This window comes from Heteronotia binoei, chromosome 6 (genome assembly GCF_032191835.1).
Source record: "Heteronotia binoei isolate CCM8104 ecotype False Entrance Well chromosome 6, APGP_CSIRO_Hbin_v1, whole genome shotgun sequence".
In the NCBI taxonomy this organism is placed as follows: Eukaryota; Metazoa; Chordata; class Lepidosauria; order Squamata; family Gekkonidae; genus Heteronotia; species Heteronotia binoei.
The window spans coordinates 106,304,729-106,322,888 of NC_083228.1; the positions used below are offsets into that span (position 1 = coordinate 106,304,729).

An 18,160-nucleotide genomic window follows, 5' to 3' on the forward strand; every position below is an offset into this window, starting at 1 on the left:
GAGCCCTGACGCGTCTAACTAGATGTTCCCTGCTATTAATATCAAAAATTCACCACCCCCTTTGGGTGAGGGATCTCTTTCTCCAGCTACAGCCTTGTCTCCAGACTGCAGTCCTTCCAAAAAAGAACAACTTCTATTTCTGACCAGGCCTATTTATGCATTCCTCCCAGTTTCCACCCCTTTTTCGCTAGTTTTCCCTCCAAAACTCTGCTGCCCAATCAGAGAGACAGAATGAATCCTGGGAGATGTAGGCCCCTGTATCTACTCCTAGGCAGGCTTCTCCCTGCCCTCTAGGTAGCACCAGGCCTCAGATCATGACACCCTCTCTACCATATTTCCTGTAATAACAAAGTTGATGGCTGAGTGACTATCAGACAGGCAGCAAAACTGGGGTGCTCACAGGTAAGGAGAACATCTCAGCTCAGAGGATCTCAAGCCTGGAAAGTTGATCTCCAACTGAATTAGATGGAGCCTGGTCTAAAGCAAGCAACAAAGTTCTCAGTCGCTCCAGATAAAATTGGCCTTCATCAAATAAGTACACTTCCAGTTGATCAGTCTACCAATAAAACTTGCAGCTCCAAAAAACAAACAAAAACTCAATACACATTTCAATGTGCACTATATTTAAAGCAGCAGCCTTATAAAGTGGAATAATTCCAACACGTGGCTTCGAAACCTTGAGTTACAAAAATATCCTTCAATGCACAGGCTTTATACTTTGCAAGAACAACAGTAGCATTGAAGATTTCTTTGAAGGGTTCACAATACGGATGTCAACCCTGTTACCAAACTCCAGTCCTCTGTTGCCGATCTGCCCCATGTTCAAAGAACATGAAATCCTACAGAAGAAAACAAAATACAATTAAATAAGCTTGTCAATGAAAATCTCTTTCTCACATTCCAGTTACAGAACTCTTTTAGGAGAAAAGGTACCTAGATGTTAAAAAAAATGAACAGAACCTTTCACCTTGTAGTGGGTACAAGATAATGGATTTCATTCATTTTAAACAGACAATCCAAGCCTTGAAAGGAGAACCAACACTTTACTGCTCAGCATCAATGTGCCTTTCGCTATGTGGTTCCTTCCAAAGAATATATCCTTGTATTTAATGCCAAGATGCATCACAACGTCTAAAAAAAGTGGGATGATTGCCCCCATTCATCCCATAGATTATTAGACCAATGGTTTTTTTTGCCATAGCTGACTGCTGGGCAGACTGATACTACAGTTGAAGTTACAACAATGTAAGTACTGACTGATGCTATCAAAGCTAAATTGTTGACTATAGTTCTGAGAAGTGCAAGTCACCCTCTCCTCCTACTTTTGACTTATTGGACAGTGGCTTGGTGTATCTGCACTACCCTTCTTATCTGTCCTAAGTTCCAGAAAGGACTCTACACTACAGCTTATTCTGCTAGGGATCAGGAAAATGATGCTTGCATGAAAAGCCTAGGTTAAATTTGTTAAATTTTGTTTTATAAAATCTATCCTCCACCTTTCTGCCTTCAGAAGGGCCACCAAGGTGTGGAACAAATTAAAGCATACATAATAAAAACACCTTGAAACTATTACAATCAATAAAAACACATAATTAAAACCAGAGCTACAAAAACATTTTTAAAAATTAAAACATTGGGCAGGAAGGAAGGATCACTGGGGGATTGCCAAATGAAACAAAAAAGTCTTCACCTCCTTGTAAAACTTGGAAATAGAAGATGATGAGTCTCATTGAGGAGAGTGTTCCAGAGTCTTAGTGCTGATACTGGATTTCCATCCACTAACCTCAAAGTTAGTGGGCACCCAAAAGTAGGACCTCTGAAGCTGATCACAGTGGTCTGGTGGGTTCATAAGGGAATTGGCAATCTTTCAGTTATGTTGGTCCCAAAATGAAACAACCACCCTGAATTGTGCTGGAAATACTGAGAACCAATGTGAATGGGTTAAGACTGAACTGCTGTGGTCTTTAAGACTCACTCCAGTCACTGCCCTGGCTTCAGCGTTCTGCATCAACATTTCCAAATACTTCTCAAGGGTGGTTCATATACAGCACATTGTAGTAATCTAATCTAGGTGTAAACAAGGCACGCACCACAGTGGCTCATAGCTAACCAGTCAAAGCTGGTAAAAGACACTCCCTGGCAAAGTTGCCAGCTGCTTATCCACAAGCAGGCCTAAGGCACCCCCAGATTATGGACCTGTTCCTTTAAGGAGAGTGTGTGCATCCCATCCAGTGCTGGTGACACCTCAAATCCCAGTTCAAACCTTCTACTCACCAGTAGTATTTCTGGGATTAAGTTTCAAATTATTAGTCTGGATCCACCCAAAAGCTGCCCCCAGGCAGGGTGCAGGGTTTCTGCAGCCTCCCTGAGATCAGCCAAATGCGTTCAACAGAGCTGAAAGTCATCTGCATATTGATGACAACCCAGCCCAAATCTCCAGATAACCTCCCCTAGCAGTTTAATGGCCAAGGACTGAGCAGCAATCCCCAGTACCACTTTCTCAAACCTGCCCTCCAGGTAGGACCAGAACCATTGCAAAGGTGCCTTCCAATCCTACCCACAAAAAATGTGCTGAGCAGTTGCAGATGATGTAGGATTGAGATAATTCAACTTACTATGAGGAAGCAAGCCCCAAGCATGACTGCCTTGATTTTAATATCAAGATCCAGTGGGAACTGAATTCCAAAGTTGTCAGCATCTGTAAAGGCCTCCCTCACAAAGCCACTCCACTGCTTAGAAATTCTTCCAACTGTAGATTTCTCATCTTTTGTCTTCACCTAATTTTTGGGGAGGAAAGTTTTGAAATTGGAAAAGAAACCAACCATTTTACTCTTGCAGCTACCAGGTCAACAGTTACAGTCTGGAAAGGAATTTTTTAAAAAGTACATATCCATGCTGAGACTGGATATACATTTTTAAAAAACCTCTGATGTTCTGTGAGTGAGCTAGTTATGATGGATGCCATTTACCATGAATGGTTTTGGACACTTCTCAGTATTCAAACAAGACTTAGTAGCTACTTTGGCTACAAACACTGAACAAAGGTAGTTATTCCAAGTCCAAACAGAAAGGTAATTTTGTCATGATTTATTAACAAGTATTAGCTGTTGCAGAATCTCAGGTAGGAAGGTTTCTGATTTAGGGAATGGAGAGTAGGCGTTTTCTTGGTACCACTACAATGCATATTCTGGGACAGATTTAGGGGTCTGGTGTCAGCACGAGTATCAGAAGACCAGGTCTGCCTTTTCCATCTGCTCTTGCCCAAGTCACCTCCTCTTCTGCAATCTCCACGCCACATAGCTTTTGTCTAGGGGGGTTCCCCATCATCTGCAAGCCTTCTTGCTAGTCTTCCCCTCCTCATCAACAGAAAAGCAGATAGTATCTAACCTTATGTTAGCCATTCTGATCTTGGAGGAAGGCTGGGATAAAATGCATTACCTAGTTTTAATGTTAAGCTAAATATCATAAATAAACAAACAACCGTTTCACCCACCATGACTAACTCAGTCCTTTACCATTTCTCCCCAAACAGTCTGAATTTAAAATTTTAGACTTCAACCCAAAGCAGCAAAACAGGTAGGTCTTTGCCTCCCCCTTGACAAAGTCCATGAGCCAATATGAACAACCACAGAAAACAGGTTTGTAGGACTACCTTACCTCAAAATTAATATCCCCAAAGCAGCTGCATACGATGCAGGGCCCAACAACTTTAAGTATGTCTTCTCGTGCTTCATTCTGGATGCTGAATTTAGGCAAGCAGGGGTCCCAAAGCTGTTTAATGTACCCAACTGGTGTACCTGGAGGTGCATGAACTTCAAGCTTTAAAAAAAAAAACCCACAGCATCTTCAGAATACAAAATTATGCTTTAATTTTTGTAACAAACTCACAAATTTATGCAAAGCACCAACAAATACAGAGGAGGCATACAATAAAGGAAAAGAAACAGGCTCTAAGAAGTATAAGTCATTATGCAAAAGTGTAGGCAATGTGATACTAGGATATTAGAAGTGGTTTTGAGAAGGGGATTTTGGGAATCAATCTGAAGAAAAATTTCTTTTAAAAATAGTATTTTCCCATTGTGTGTGTGCACATGTACCCCTGCCCAAAAGTCATGTCAACCTCAGAAGACTTATACTGGGGCATGGAGATGTTCAGAGAAGTGCCTTGATTGACTGCCTCTGCCTCTTGGAATTCTCTTGGAAGCTAAGTGCTGCTTAGCTTCCAAGATCTTATGAGATCAGGCTTGCCAGGTCAGGGCAAGAAAGGTGATTTTAAAAAGCCACCTGTGTCATTCAGGTTTCTCACAGCAGCCAAATTTGCTGGGCTAATATATGAAGCAGAATCATTTTTTAAAATACAGGGAAGCTACAAATTCTCAGCAAAGGGATCTGTCTGTCTGTCTATCTATCATCACCAGTAATAAATAGAACCCCTACCGTGGTGGCAAATCTAAGGATTTGCATTGGTTGGATGTGGGCGACACAGGATTGGCTTGCACTCTGTCTCTGGCATGCCACTGGCTGATTCTGCTCTCCCCCATCCACTGCTGGCCCCATCAGGCAAGAACCTCACAGACTGACTTCTGAGGGAGGCAGTTCTCTGCTGACAGGTTCTCCTAGGGCTTAGTGATCACTACTGCCTCTCCTCAGGGGCCGTTGTAGGAAGTCCAGGACAGTCTGTCCTCCCCGCCCCACACACAAATAAACAATGCTGCCACGAAGCAAACAATGAAACAAACAGTAAACTGTGAGAGGTATGTTCATGAAACAAATAGTGGCAGTTACTTCTTTTCAACTGACACAAAAGGAATGTTCATTCACAGCAGGGAGGGGCCAGTTCAACAGCAGCAAATAAGCAGGCTGACACTATACAATGTGTCAAGCCCCCTTCCCACCTGCAAATACTCTTCACTCTTTCTATTCAAATTAGGCTACAGTGAGCTCATATGCTAGAATGGATCCTATTCTGTCCTATGGGTCCATAGGACAGAATGGCCTCCATTCTATGCTATCAGCCCATAGGACAGAATGAACTCCATTCTGTCCTATGAGCTCATAGGACAGAATGGACTCCATTCTGATAGCATAGAATGGAGGCCATTCTGTCCTATGGACCTATAAGATACAATGAAGTCATGGCCCTATGAGATGGAATTCCCTTTCTCTTTCCTGCCACCTGCAAGCAGGAGGGAGCAAAAGCGATGCCTGAAATAGCTGCTCCCTGCCTCTTATAACCACCAGCAGAGCAGATCCACCTTTAAGCTGCTTGTTTTGAGGTGGGGAGCCACTGGAAGGCTCCCTTTCACTCTCCTGCCTGCCTGCAAGTGGGAGGGGTGAAACGGAGGCTTCTAATGGCTGCCTACCTTCCTGTCATTTTTCTGTCTCCTGTCTTCCTTCCTTCCTTTCATTTTCCTTTCTCCCCAACTTTTCCATAACTCTCCCTTCCTCCCTCTCATTCTTTCTCTATCTCTTTGTCTTTCTGTCTTTGTCTTTCATTCTGTCTATCTTCCTTCTTCTCATTTTTCTTTCACTCCTTTCTCCCCCATTTACCTCTCCCTTCTGTTCTTTCTCATTTTTTCTTTGTATCTGTGTCTTTCTGTCTTTTTAAATTTCATTCTTCCTTTCATTTTTCTTTCTCACACTCCTTTATCCCCATATTTTCCCTACCATACTCTCATTCTTTCTCTGAAACTTTTTCTTTCATTCTGTCTATCTTCCTTCCCTTCTTGCAACCTACACATTCATGACCCCCCAATATTTTCTAAGGCCTGTTGTATTTCTTCCTACAATGGTCTTTACTGCTAGTACATAAATAAAATGCAAAAATTAATCTTTTCATGGTCAATTTACAAAATGACATTTAATTTACATAAGAAGGGATTCCAAATGCCCATTATAATTTGGATTAAAAATACTGGCTTCCCCAGGCAAGCCCGATTTCATCAGATCTTGGAAGCTAAGCAGGGTCAACTCTGGCAAGTTCTTGGATGGGAGACTTCCTTGGAATACCAGGAGTTAGGAGGTGGAGGCAGGGTTTATTTAGCCACCTCCCTGAATATCCTCCAGGCCCCCAGCAGGGGTCAGTTACCAGAGGTCACCATGACTTGCGGATGCACACTCACACTTGCACACACATACATGCATATTAAAAAAAATGAAAAAATTGCTGGCTTAATAAAAGAAGAAAAAATAAAACATAAGCAAGGAACAAAAGGTGTTTTACCTCCTGCAAGCAGCAAGGACAACAGCAACAGGAGCATCTCAGAGGTCTTATAAGCTGTATAACAGGCTGGCCCAAGTTGTCAAAGATTCTAATTGTAAATGGTCGCGAGGGCCCACAACAATTTCGCGTACAGAAGTCAGTTTCCTCAGCTGCAAAGTAGACCCTTTGTCCCAAAGAATTTTTAATTTCATACTTGTTGTTTGTTTCAAAGCCTGTTATGGCTATAAAGGAAGTAACAAATTCACATTGATTAGTTTATTCAAATTCTTCTTCAAATATTAGTAAAATATATGTACCAACACCTCTACATAGAATTTTTAATTTCAATTATTAGTAAACAATAAATAAAAGTTTTAAAAAGTTCATCTCTAGGTTCATCCTCTAACACACACAACCTTACTTAAGCATACATCAATTGCCATAACCTACACATAAGCACTAAATGCATTTATTTATTTTAAAAATTTCACATTCCACCCTAACAATGAAAACATTCTCAGGGCACATCATAGCAGTTCAAAACTGTAATCAGCAAGAGATAAGACACAAGACTGATTAAAGATTAAACCTTGAGCACCAATAATAATAATTTAAAAAAAAACAAGAAAAAGTTAAGATTTGTAGACCAGCCACCAGGAAGGGAGGGAGGGGAGAAATCAACAAAGCAGTTAAATTGTTATTGAAATAAACCTCCAAGACTCTCACAGTTAAGAACTGAGTCTCTAAGAAAATAAGTTTCAACTATATTCTGTTGCCTGTTTCAAAATACTATAATTGGTATTACCAACATAATTTACTTCAGTTTCTCATCCCCTGCCCTTTTCTTAACCCAACTGTGCCTGTTCAATAAAATCATTATTCCTGTTTGAACTTCAAAAAAACCCCAAACCAAAACAAAAGTAGTTAAACTATCTATCAAAATAGTCAGAGCATAAAAATCCATCAGACGGAATTAAATATATATTAAAGCATGTGGCTGAAGATAGGACTGTAGTAGAATGATCATCTCTATTTTCAGTGGCCTAACAGCAATATCATAACAAGAGGTTAAGTCCTGTATCTATAAACTATAATATAAAAAAAGCTCTTTCGCCTTGAAAAAAACAAGCAACCTTGATTGATTGGGACTGGGTGAGACTTGTGAAACCCATCAATCAACTGCTCCTGCATCACACTGGTTGATTTGGCTCTCCCCCACCCACTGCTGGCCCCAGGACAGATGAGGATTGGCTGTCTGGGGAAACTGCTAGGCAGTGTCTCTTGCTAGACAACTAACCTTGCTTCTCTCAGTAAAAAGCAACCAAGCTTGGTTCTCTCAGTAAAAGCCAATGGGGAAGGCTCTTTTGAGTCCTATTTTGGCCTTTGAGGGAGAACTCATTGGTTAACTCCACTGCTCTCTCCTGCCCAATTGGCTTGGCTAGACAGCCAAGCTGCTTCTGTCAGTCAAAGGCAACCAATCTTGGTTCTCACAATTCATGGCTCTCCCTACCCTCCCATTGGCTAAGCCAGCTGTCGCTCTGCTTTGCAGAGTAGAAAAAGAAAGCCTTCCCTTGACTGGCTGAGGGACGGAGGAGGGAAAGAGTCACAGCGAAAGCCTTTTCATGATTGGCTGAGGGAGGGAGGAGAAGGGAAGGCTTTCTCTTGACTGGCTGAGGACTCCTTCCTATCCTCCTATGGAAGGGAAACAGCGGGAGACAGGGAGGAAAATGGCATCCTGTAGCATCAGGCCATTTAGAGAAAGATAGGGAGAGAAAGAGACACAGAGAGAGACTGAAGTCCAGTGCTTAAGACCAACATCATTATCAGAGAGGTAGTGTTGGCTGAAAGGTATCACTAAAGGCCTCTGATGGAGAACTCATTTGGGTCAGTACTGATGATACCATGGTTGGTGGGAAATTCCTGCAGATTTTGTGGTGGCGTTTGAGGAGGGCGTAGAAGTTAGGGCTTCAGAGTGGGGTCTGCCAGACCCAGGTTCTTGCTGTGGAAGTTCACTGGGTGATTTTGGACTACTCACAGACTTTCACCATAACCTGCCTCACAAGGTTGTTCTTCAGATCAAAGGGGGAAGAGGAGAATGTGGCCACTGAAAATAGAGATGATCATTCTATTACAGTCCTCTCTTCAGCCACATGCTTTAATATATATTTAATTCCGTCTGATGGAATTTTCCTATGTAGAGGCTGCAGGGAGGGGGGAGATGATGGAAAGCTGAAGTCAAAGGGGCAGATAAAGGGAAGGAGATTTGAGGGGTGGAGCCTGGAGAGGGTGGGGTTTGAGGAGGTCCATTTCACCCTGAGAAACCATTGTTGCCAATCTCCAGGTGCAGGCTAGATATCACTCAGAATTACAACTGCTCTGCAGATGGCAGAGATCAGCTCCCCTTGAGGGGGCAGGGAGTGAATGCCTTCTTTGGGTAGATGGGAAGACAGCTGGGGGCGGGGGGTACTTGCCCAGAGCCTCTTTCTAGAGCCAGATGTAATTTTCTCTACAACGGACTTTATTCCTAGGAGTCTAATAAAACAGAGTGTTCCGTTAGTTTAGGATATTGTATATAAAGAGAAGTGAAAAGAAGCAAACAAGGTGAACATCAGCATTAGAGAAAGAATCTTAGTGATAGAAGTACCACAGTTTAAGATACCCAAAACTAAGAGGTAACATGAAAATGGCAGTCATGCATCAAGAGCTCTCTGACATCACAATGACAGAAGACCATGAAAATGTGGAACAGTATGCTGCCACAATACTAGTTAAGTTCATCATACATTACAAAGGAAGAGGGAGATATCCAGCAGCCACAGGCTGCAGAAGTAAATGTTCACCATGGCTTGGTTTGGCATCAAGGAATGCTCTTAAGTTTCAAAGCAATTATATTTTTTTCAAAAATCACAGTAATTCAAAGTACCAATCAACAGGAACCTTTTTTTTAACAATAGCATTATCAAAGGGCATTAAAGAGTTGGAGAGCAGATCTTTCTATCAAAGCTAGGAGTTGCACAAATGAAATCAGAGAAACGTTGAGAATGGAAGTAGACTAGGGCAGAAGGAGATGCATAGGTTTCAGCATGCAAGAACACATAATGAAGTTAGTAGATACTGAAATGTGAAAATGAAACTCTGAATGGGACAGATGGGTACCCGGGTGGTAAGGCAGTTTGTTTCGCAAAGCACCTCCAGACATGAGTGATGGGTTCAGTACTTCAGATCCTCATGGTTCAGATAGGGAAGATGTATTACAAATTGCCCGTCACACTGTCTGGCTCATATAAACCACACAACTGTGTAATGCATAGGGCTAGCTCTTTCAGAGAGGTCACTCTGGCATCCAGAAAAAAAAGGGGGGGGGGAATACCTGCTTTCTGAATACCTTGTGTATTTCATTGCATTTCAGACTGAATACCTTTTGCATTTACAGTATACAACTAGGACCTAGAGAAATAGTGGTGAGGCAGGGTAGGGCATACTTCGGGGCCAAGGTTTTCACATTCTGGGGTCAAAGTCTACAATTCATCAACTCTTAAATAAGCAAACTCTGGCACGAATAAGAGGCAATACAATATTGAAAACTATTTTGAAAACCAGGTCAGTTTAAGTAATGGCAAATTCTGAAGGAAAATATTTCTTCCTAAGATATTACCTGATATATTTTAAAAAAACAAACTCTGTGACATCTGCTACCTTAATACTGAATATAACTATGTGCTCTGATTAGGTGTAGCTAATGTTAATGTAAACAATTTATTATACTCCAAACTGTATTTCAGAGATTACAAATGAGCAATGCTTTTTAAAAAATATCCCCACTCATCCAGCATTCCAAAGGAAATGAAATCTGAGGAGCAAATATTTGCAATATCTCTGCATCTACCAATAACCTTAAGTTGCATAATAAAATACACACCTTCCAGAAGTTCAATCTGCTGATGAATTAATATCTGATCAATCTGTCATAGCGGTTTAAAAGAAAAGTACACATTAAAACTTAAAAATGTGATTGAAAACATCATATTCCCAGTTATTTTATGTTCTGTGTCCAGGATCACATGACACAGAGTGCTCTATAAGTAAATTATTCAACCAAATCCTAAAACATATTTAGTTAGAAGCAGTTTCAATGAATCAATGGAGATGACTTTTTGGTAACTTTACTGAACAATCATAGCCAGAGAAACCAGATCAAATGACAGGGCAGCTATGATAGGGCACAGAATGACTTTCACTTTTCAGATGGGGTTGCCAGGCCCTGGTTGGATTCCTCTGGGAGCACTGGGCAGTGGGGACTGCAGTAATCAGTACCACATGATGCTCTAGGAATAGTTGTATGTAAATACTTAAATCTAGGGAACTCCTGGAGCATTGTACACTGCTGTGTGATCACTTTCGGTTATGAGCCTGGAAAAGAAGTTATACCATGCTGGTGCTCCATCCCCAGCACAGTGATCAAATGTATGGCCATCACAGCAGGCAACTAGGCAAACCTACTCAAAGATATCCAGAGACATCCTGCTACTCCTAGTTTTTGAGGCCACTGGCCATAATATAAATCAGGTGTGGCCAACGGTAGATCTCCAGATGTTTTTTGCCTACAACTCCCATCAGCCCCAGCCATTGGCCATGCTGGCTGGGGCTAATGGGAGTTGTAGGCAAAAAACATCCGGAGAGCTACCGTTGGCTACCCCTGATATAAATTAAAAATGATAACATGGAACACATAAAAATAAAGTATGAAACTAATCAAACACCAAAAAAATTAACAAAGGCCTAAAGCCGAAGTCTCCTCTCAATTTATTTATTTATTTATTTTTATTTATTTTATGACTTCTATCCCGCCCTTCCCAACAAGTGGCTCAGGGCGGCTTACAACACAGGATCAATATGACGCTCAGGCCCAAGGGGCCTCCTGGCTCACCCAATTAGCTCAGACTCTCACATGTAAGTGAAATAAGAAGGATTCTGTGCCAGATCAAATAGGAACAGAAAGAGCTCAGAGTTCTCCATTATGGAGCCAACAGCAGCTACCAGCACCATCAGGAAATGAAGCTATCCCAAGGGATCGTTTTCTTTTTCTTTTTGGCAAAAAAAAATATCTTAGAATATGTTCCTACTAATTACCATACTTGCATGAGGAATCATAACAGCAGCAGCAACTCTTAGAAATGCTCAGAGGTTAATTTCAGAGTTGAAGAGCTATCTTTATAGTTATTACACAGCGCTTGCATTCTTTACATATCTACTCATTCACTCCAGCTATCTGCAGTAGCCCAGATTCCAGTACCATTGCCATCTGAAGCCAAATGGATGGCAACACAAGAAAGTGCCTTTTTGGCTGTGGCGCCAAAACTTTAGAATCCCACCCCCCAGGAGAACCATCCATCTCCTGCTATTGTCTTCCACCAGGTGAAAACTCTTTTGTTTTGTTTGGCATATCCCTAATACCTGTTACTGGTCCTCCACTGTGTTTGTGCTTTGCATGTTTATTGTTTTATTGTATTGTTTAAATATGTGTGTGGGGTTAGTGGATGACAGGGCAGATGGACAATATATGCTGTGACAGTTATGGTGATGAAAAGTATGGGAAAGGTGTTCTCCTCCAGACAGAGAGGGTTGTGTACAACCTAAAGGGAAAATATGCTAGCCCTTTGATTGGAGCGGGCTTGTTCTGGTGGGCTTGAGCCCCAGGATCTAGCACTCAGAGTGGATAAGGGCCTAACAGCCCATGTGGGAGGGGTCTGCAAAAGAGAAGCTGTTCCTTTGTTTGGGTCTTTTAAGGTGTTTGGTGCTATGCTTGTTGGGGATGCCTGTCTGCTTGTGTGTGCATTATGAGGAAGAATAACAGAGGGGAATGATACCAGAGGATGCTTGCAGATACGCCTGGGAATGGGCACCATGTAACCAGCAAAGACAAAATACTTCAAGGATTGTATGTAGCTATGTAACTTTTCTTTCTTCTGATTAGCCATATGTAAAAACTATCTTGTAGTTACCCTGAGTTTGCACTGTGTAGTAATAACATTGTTTTAACTAAACTGCACACTTTCATACTCGACACTTTACCATTTGGCACACTAATTAAATACACCCCTGTAGCATCGACCTTGGGTGACACTAGGAGAGAAGGGCAGATTTTACTTAACGTGGTGGCACGCTATCAGAGAGGGGCGATTTGTGATATTCTCTCCCATCTTCTTGTCTATCTGTCTATTGTATCACTATATTGTGTGTGTGTGCGTGCACGCACCATGGTACTGGCACTTTCTGGCTCTCCCATTGGGTGTGGTGTGCACTCCATTAACCACTGACCAGCCAAACATCACTCAAGTGCACTTGTGTGGCATTGGCTGACTCCGCTTTCCCACACCCATTGCCAGCACAAGGACAAACAAGAATTGGGCTGCTGGGGAAGCTGCTAGGCAGTGGCATTTGCTAGGCAACCAACCTTGGTTCTCTCAGTAAAAAGCAGCCACACTTGGTTCTGCCAGTAAAAGGCATGGGGAGATGGCCATTTCCAGGCCTATTTTGGCCTTTGATGGAGAAGTCATAAGGCCCAGTCCTGACAAGGGTTGCCAGTTCCAGGTTGGTGGGAAATTCCTAGAAATTTTGTGGTGGAGAGCAGGGTTTGGCGAGGGGAGAGGCCTCAGCTGAATATAATGCCACAGAATCCACTCTCCAAAGCAGTTATTTTCTCCAGGGGAAGAGAAAGCAGTTGTCTGAAGTTCATTTGTGATACCAGGAGATCTTCAGGCCCCACTTGGAGGTTGGCTACCCTAGGCTTGGCTGCTTGCTACTGTTCAGCAGCAGCCAACCAGTCATTTCCTCCTGGGGAACCACTGTTGCCAATCTCCGGGTGAGGCCTGGAGAGCACTCAGGATTACAACTGTTCCCCGGATGGCAGAGATCAGCTCCCCTGGAGAAAACATCTGCTTTGCAGACAGGACTCTGTGTCATTATAACCTGTTGAGGTCACTTCCCTCCTGCTTTGGTCTCTGTGTCATTATACCCCGTTGAGGTCACTTCCCTCCTGCTTTGGTCCACATTCTGATTTCCGATTAGTCACAAACTTTCAGCCTAACCATCCTCACAGGCTTGTTGTGCAGATCAAAAGGGGGAGAGGAGAATGGTGTAAACTGCTTTGGTCCATGATGTGGAGAAAGACTGTACTTTTCCTAGGTAGAGGCTGCAGGGAGAGGGGAGGAGATGGAAAGCTGAGATCACTTCCAATACAGAAACAACCACCTTGGGTGGGTGGGAAGACAGCAAGGAGGAGAGCACACCCCACCCCCCGGAACCTAGGCTTTATTCCTAGTACACTTATATTTTAACTACTATTTTAATATGGTGTTGTTTCAGAATTGAAATGTTTTCACATTTTGATGTCTACTGCCCTGGGAATATAATTTTGATGGAAAAGTGGCACATAAATGTTTTTAAATAAATGCATCACTGGATCTTCCTCTCTCTATATAGTATATATGTCTTATTTATGACCAGGGCTATTTTTGTAGGAGGAACTCCTTTGCATATTAGGCCACACGCCCCTGGCCTAATATGCAAAGGAGTAGGCAATCCTCCAAGAGTTTACAGGGCTCTTTTTACAGTGCCCACTGTAAGCTCTTGGAGGACTGGCTACATCAGTGGTGTGTAGCCAAATATGCAAAGGAGTTCCTGCTACAAAAAAAAGCCCTGTTTATGACAAAAGAAAGGGGAAAAAAACAAACAATGTTTGAATATAAAAAGGGAAAATACCTGGCTTAAATATTCCAATCCAGGAGGACAGTTTGGAATCAGAGCGGGTGCTGGCATCCAAATTGCACCATTAGGTGCATTGGGCTGACCTTGGAAAGGCGGAGCTCCATAGGCAGCTTGAGAAACAAAATAGATACTACATTGTGGAATTCATATTGCCAAAAAAAAAAAAATCACTTTCCAGGTTATTTTGATATATTACCATCACCTTCTAACCACACAAATGGGGTAAGAAATGCTTATGTAAAAATACATAAATGCTGGAAAACAAATTGGTGCCTTGGATTCTAAATCTGCGCTCACCAGTGTAAACAAAATGCGTACATCAGAAACAATACATCAATGCACATTTCCCCTCAAATAATCTTATAACAGTGCAAACAATGCAAATAAGAAAATCATTTCATAGCACAATTTTGACATAACTTCTCCTTAACTTTGTGCAGTATTTGCTAAAGCATTTTTCATTCTAGTGAAGAGCCCAAAGAGGCAAATTGATCTGAGGTAAATTTCAGCTGGATTTACAAACCAGTAAAACTACAAGACTGGATAACCCTTGCTCAAATGATGATGATGATACTGGATTTATGTCCCACCCTCCACTCTGAGTCTGAGTGGCTCACGATCTCCTTTATCTTCCTCCCCCACAACAAATGTCCTGTGAGGTAGGTGGGGCTGAGAGAACTCTCCCAGAAGTTGTCCTTTCAAGGACAACTCTGTGAGAGCTATGACTGACCCAAGGCCATTCCAGCAGCTGCAAGTGGAAGAGTGGGGAATCAAACCCGGTTATCCCAGATAAGAATCTGCACACTTAACCACTACACCAAACTGATTCTTTGCCTCTGTCAATTTATTTAAGTGGCACTAAGGTTACGATCCTTCCTACGCACAATTCCTCCAGTCAAAACGTACTGAAATCAATGATCTTAGGCTACCGTAACTCTTCATAGGATTGCATCAAAGTTTGCTTAAATGGAGACAGTGTCTTGGTTTCCCAGAGCTAACAGCTCTGCCCTCAGTAGCCCAGGCTGGCCTGATCTCATCGCATCTCAGAAATTAAGCAGAGTCAGTCCTGGTCAGTAATTTGATGGGAGATGACCCATCAAAGGTAGCTATGCAGAGGCAGGCAATGGCAATTCACACACACATCCTTTAGGATATCTCTGAGTTATAATTGACGTCTTACCATGAAAACCTGGTCCAGAGGCATATTGAGGATAGCCATGTGATGGGTGTGGTCCAGGATATCCATGTGGAGACACAGCTGCAGGATTCTTAGCTTGAAGAAGAGACAGACATTGTAAACATGCCTACAATTATGATGTGCAGGATAGCCTAAGAACTCTAAGAATGAAATCAGAAGAACAATCAAACCAAGGATTAAACAAACAACTGAAGAAAAACAGTCTCCCACAAAAAAAGGTGTTTTTGCCATATATCAAAGGAATCACTGATCAGATGGGAAAACTTATGAAGCAACATAACCTACAGTGTTCAGACCCACCAGAAAAATACATCAGATGCTACGATTGGCAAAAGACAGAAGAGACCCTCTCACTTCTGCAGGAGTATACCACATACCCTGCAGTTGTGGACAAGTTTACATCAGGACCACACAACGTAGCATCCAGACAAGAATAAAAGAACATGAAAGACATTGCAGACTTGGCCAACCTGAAAAATCAGCAGTGGCTGAACATAGCCTAACTCAAACAGGACACAGTACCTTATTCCAGGACACTGTAATGCTGGACAACACATCCAGTTACCATGTTAGATTACACAGAGAAGCCACTTAAATCCAGAAACATAAACACAATTTCAACGAAAGGAAGAAAGTTTAAAAATGAATAGGGCATGGCTTCCAGTCCTGAAAAACACAAAATGCCCTACAGCTTACAACAGCACTACAGATAAGATTAGAATTTCTATAGCCAATCCATATACAAAAGAACCCCCTCAAGTAAGCTCTTCCATTAGCATGTCACAGCCCAGGAAGCTCCCACAAGATGATGACTCAGCCCCACCACATCTGCCTGAGTAGATATAAATTACCAGCCTACTAACTTCTTCTCAGTTTGACCAGAGAAAACTCCAGTTTTCTGGGTTACACCTCTGAGGATGCCAGTCACAGTTGCTGGTGAAACGTCAGATCTCACAATATCAAGACCACGACCACACAGTCCAGAAAATCCACAACAACCTAAGGTTACATTTGCTTCTTAAAACTCTTCTCTACTGCGGTTTCCAATTTTTCCACAACCATTTTAGTCTTCAAGTCACTGATGATTTTGGGCCACCAACCTCAACTTGTTGACTTGAACATGATCCCAGATTTCAAAGGTACTCTAAATCAGTTACATTTCCATTAAATTCTTCACTAAAAAACAACTGAATTCTAAGGCTACATTCAGCCATTACAAGAAACTCTACTTAAAATCTTGGAACGTTTAGGATGTCCCCCAAGGTTCCTCAGCATGATCATACAGCTACACGAAGACCAGCGAGGCCAAGTCAGACACTGCAACGACCTCTCGGAGCCCTTCCCAATAGGCACAGGTGTAAAGCAAGGCTGTGTTCTCGCGCCAACTCTCTTTACGATCTTCTTTAGCATGATGCTTCAAAGAGCCGCAGTAGATCTAGATGATGATGATGGTGTCTACATCCGCTATCGTACCGATGGCAGCCTGTTCAACCTGAGGCGACTAAAGGCCCACTCCAAGACAATGGAAAAACTCATCCGAGAGCTACTGTTTGCTGATGATGCTGCACTCATCTCCCACTCGGTATCAGCTCTGCAGCATATGACGTCCTGCTTTGCAGAGGCTGCCAAGCTATTCGGCCTAGAAGTTAGTCTGAAGAAGACAGAAGCTCTCCACCAGCCTGCACCCCAGGAAGATTATCACCCTCCCTGCATCACTGTGGGTGAATCAGTACTGAAGACAGTCCAGCAGTTCAGCTACCTGGGGTGCATCATCTCCTCAGATGCTAAGATCGACAAGGAGATTGACAACAGGCTGGCAAAGGCAAACCGTGCATTTGGCCGACTGCACAAAAGAGTGTGGAGCAACAAGCATCTGAAAAAAGGCACAAAGATCAATGTTTACAAAGCGGTTGTGATGACAACCCTCATCTACGGCTCCGAATCGTGGGTTTTATACCGTCATCACCTGCGACTCCTTGAGCGCTTTCATCAGCGCTGCCTTCGCACCATCCTCAACATCCACTGGAGTGACTTTGTGACCAACACTGAAGTTCTCAAGCGGGCGGAGGTTACCAGCATCGAGGCACTGCTGTTGAAGACGCAGCTGTGCTGGGCAGGGCATATTTCTAGGATGGAAAACCACCGCCTTCCCAAGATTGCCCTGTATGGCGAACTCTCCACCGGCCATCGAAATAGAGGGGCACCAAAGAAGAGGTACAAGGACTCCTTGAAGAAATCCCTTGGCACCTGTCGCATCAACCATCACCAGTGGTCTGACCTAGCCTCAGATCGCAAAGCATGGAGGCACACACACCATCCACCAGGCTGTCTCTTCTTTTGAGAACGCACGCATAGCTGGTCTTGAGGACAAAAGGAGATTGAGGAAGAATCGCACTGCTATAGCACCAACCCTAAATCAGACTTTTCCCTGCAGCCACTGTGGCCGGACCTGCCTGTCCCGCATTGGTCTTGTCAGCCACCAGCGAGCCTGCAGCAGACGTGGACTATTGCACCCTTCTTAAATCTTCGTTCGCGAAGCCAAGCCGAGAGAGAGACTTAAACCATGGTGTACATGAACATGGGTTGCCGCTATGCTTGCCTCCCTTTCTTCTTGCATATAACATGATGGGAAATTAATGGATTGGAATGAACCCTGCTTTCCTTAATGCAAGAGGCTGCTAAAAATTTATTTTCTTCCATACTATACCTGTTATACAAGTCCTTTACACATCCTACACATATTGAAATTAACACACACACAGCAGGTATGACCCCCCCCATGGGTAATTTGCTAGCTTGTGAGTCTACATATCTAGAACATGCATGCATATATGACCCCATGATAGGAACATTTAATAAAGAAGTGCTCCCATTCATGGAGATGTAGCCTATATATGTACGCTTCCTACATGAATAGATTTCATGTACATGAGCTGGTGACCTGGCATAGGGGGAGAGCATACTGATTTCAGTATGAGTGGAGAGTGCTTCTG

General features: G+C 42.8%; 1 protein-coding gene across 1 annotated transcript; it reads right to left on the minus strand.

Moving 5' to 3' along the window:
- Window positions 1–602: 602 nt before the first annotated feature.
- Window positions 603–14,081, minus strand: PLSCR1 (phospholipid scramblase 1). Its single transcript, XM_060242312.1, has 6 exons — window positions 13,964–14,081; window positions 10,122–10,164; window positions 6,224–6,444; window positions 3,658–3,819; window positions 2,616–2,777; window positions 603–839 (listed from the first exon to the last, which is right to left on the minus strand). Exons 1-6 carry the CDS (start codon window positions 14,018–14,020, stop codon window positions 783–785), a joined length of 702 nt encoding a protein of 233 aa, XP_060098295.1. The 5' UTR covers window positions 14,021–14,081; the 3' UTR covers window positions 603–782.
- Between the last annotated feature and the right edge of the window lie 4,079 nt (window positions 14,082–18,160).

What these genes read in the sequence shown, in the direction of transcription:
- PLSCR1 (XM_060242312.1), bottom strand. Translation starts at nt 14,020, where the DNA reads ATGCCAGCACCCGCTCTGATTCCAAACTGTCCTCCTGGATTGGAATAT. An exon ending in GCAGATTGAACTTCTGGAAG is followed by an intron (nt 6,445 to 10,121) that starts GTGTGTATTTTA and finishes CTTCCTTTATAG; the next exon opens with CCATAACAGGCTTTGAAACA. An exon ending in TTGGGGATATTAATTTTGAG is followed by an intron (nt 2,778 to 3,657) that starts GTAAGGTAGTCC and finishes CCCAAAAATTAG; the next exon opens with GTGAAGACAAAAGATGAGAA.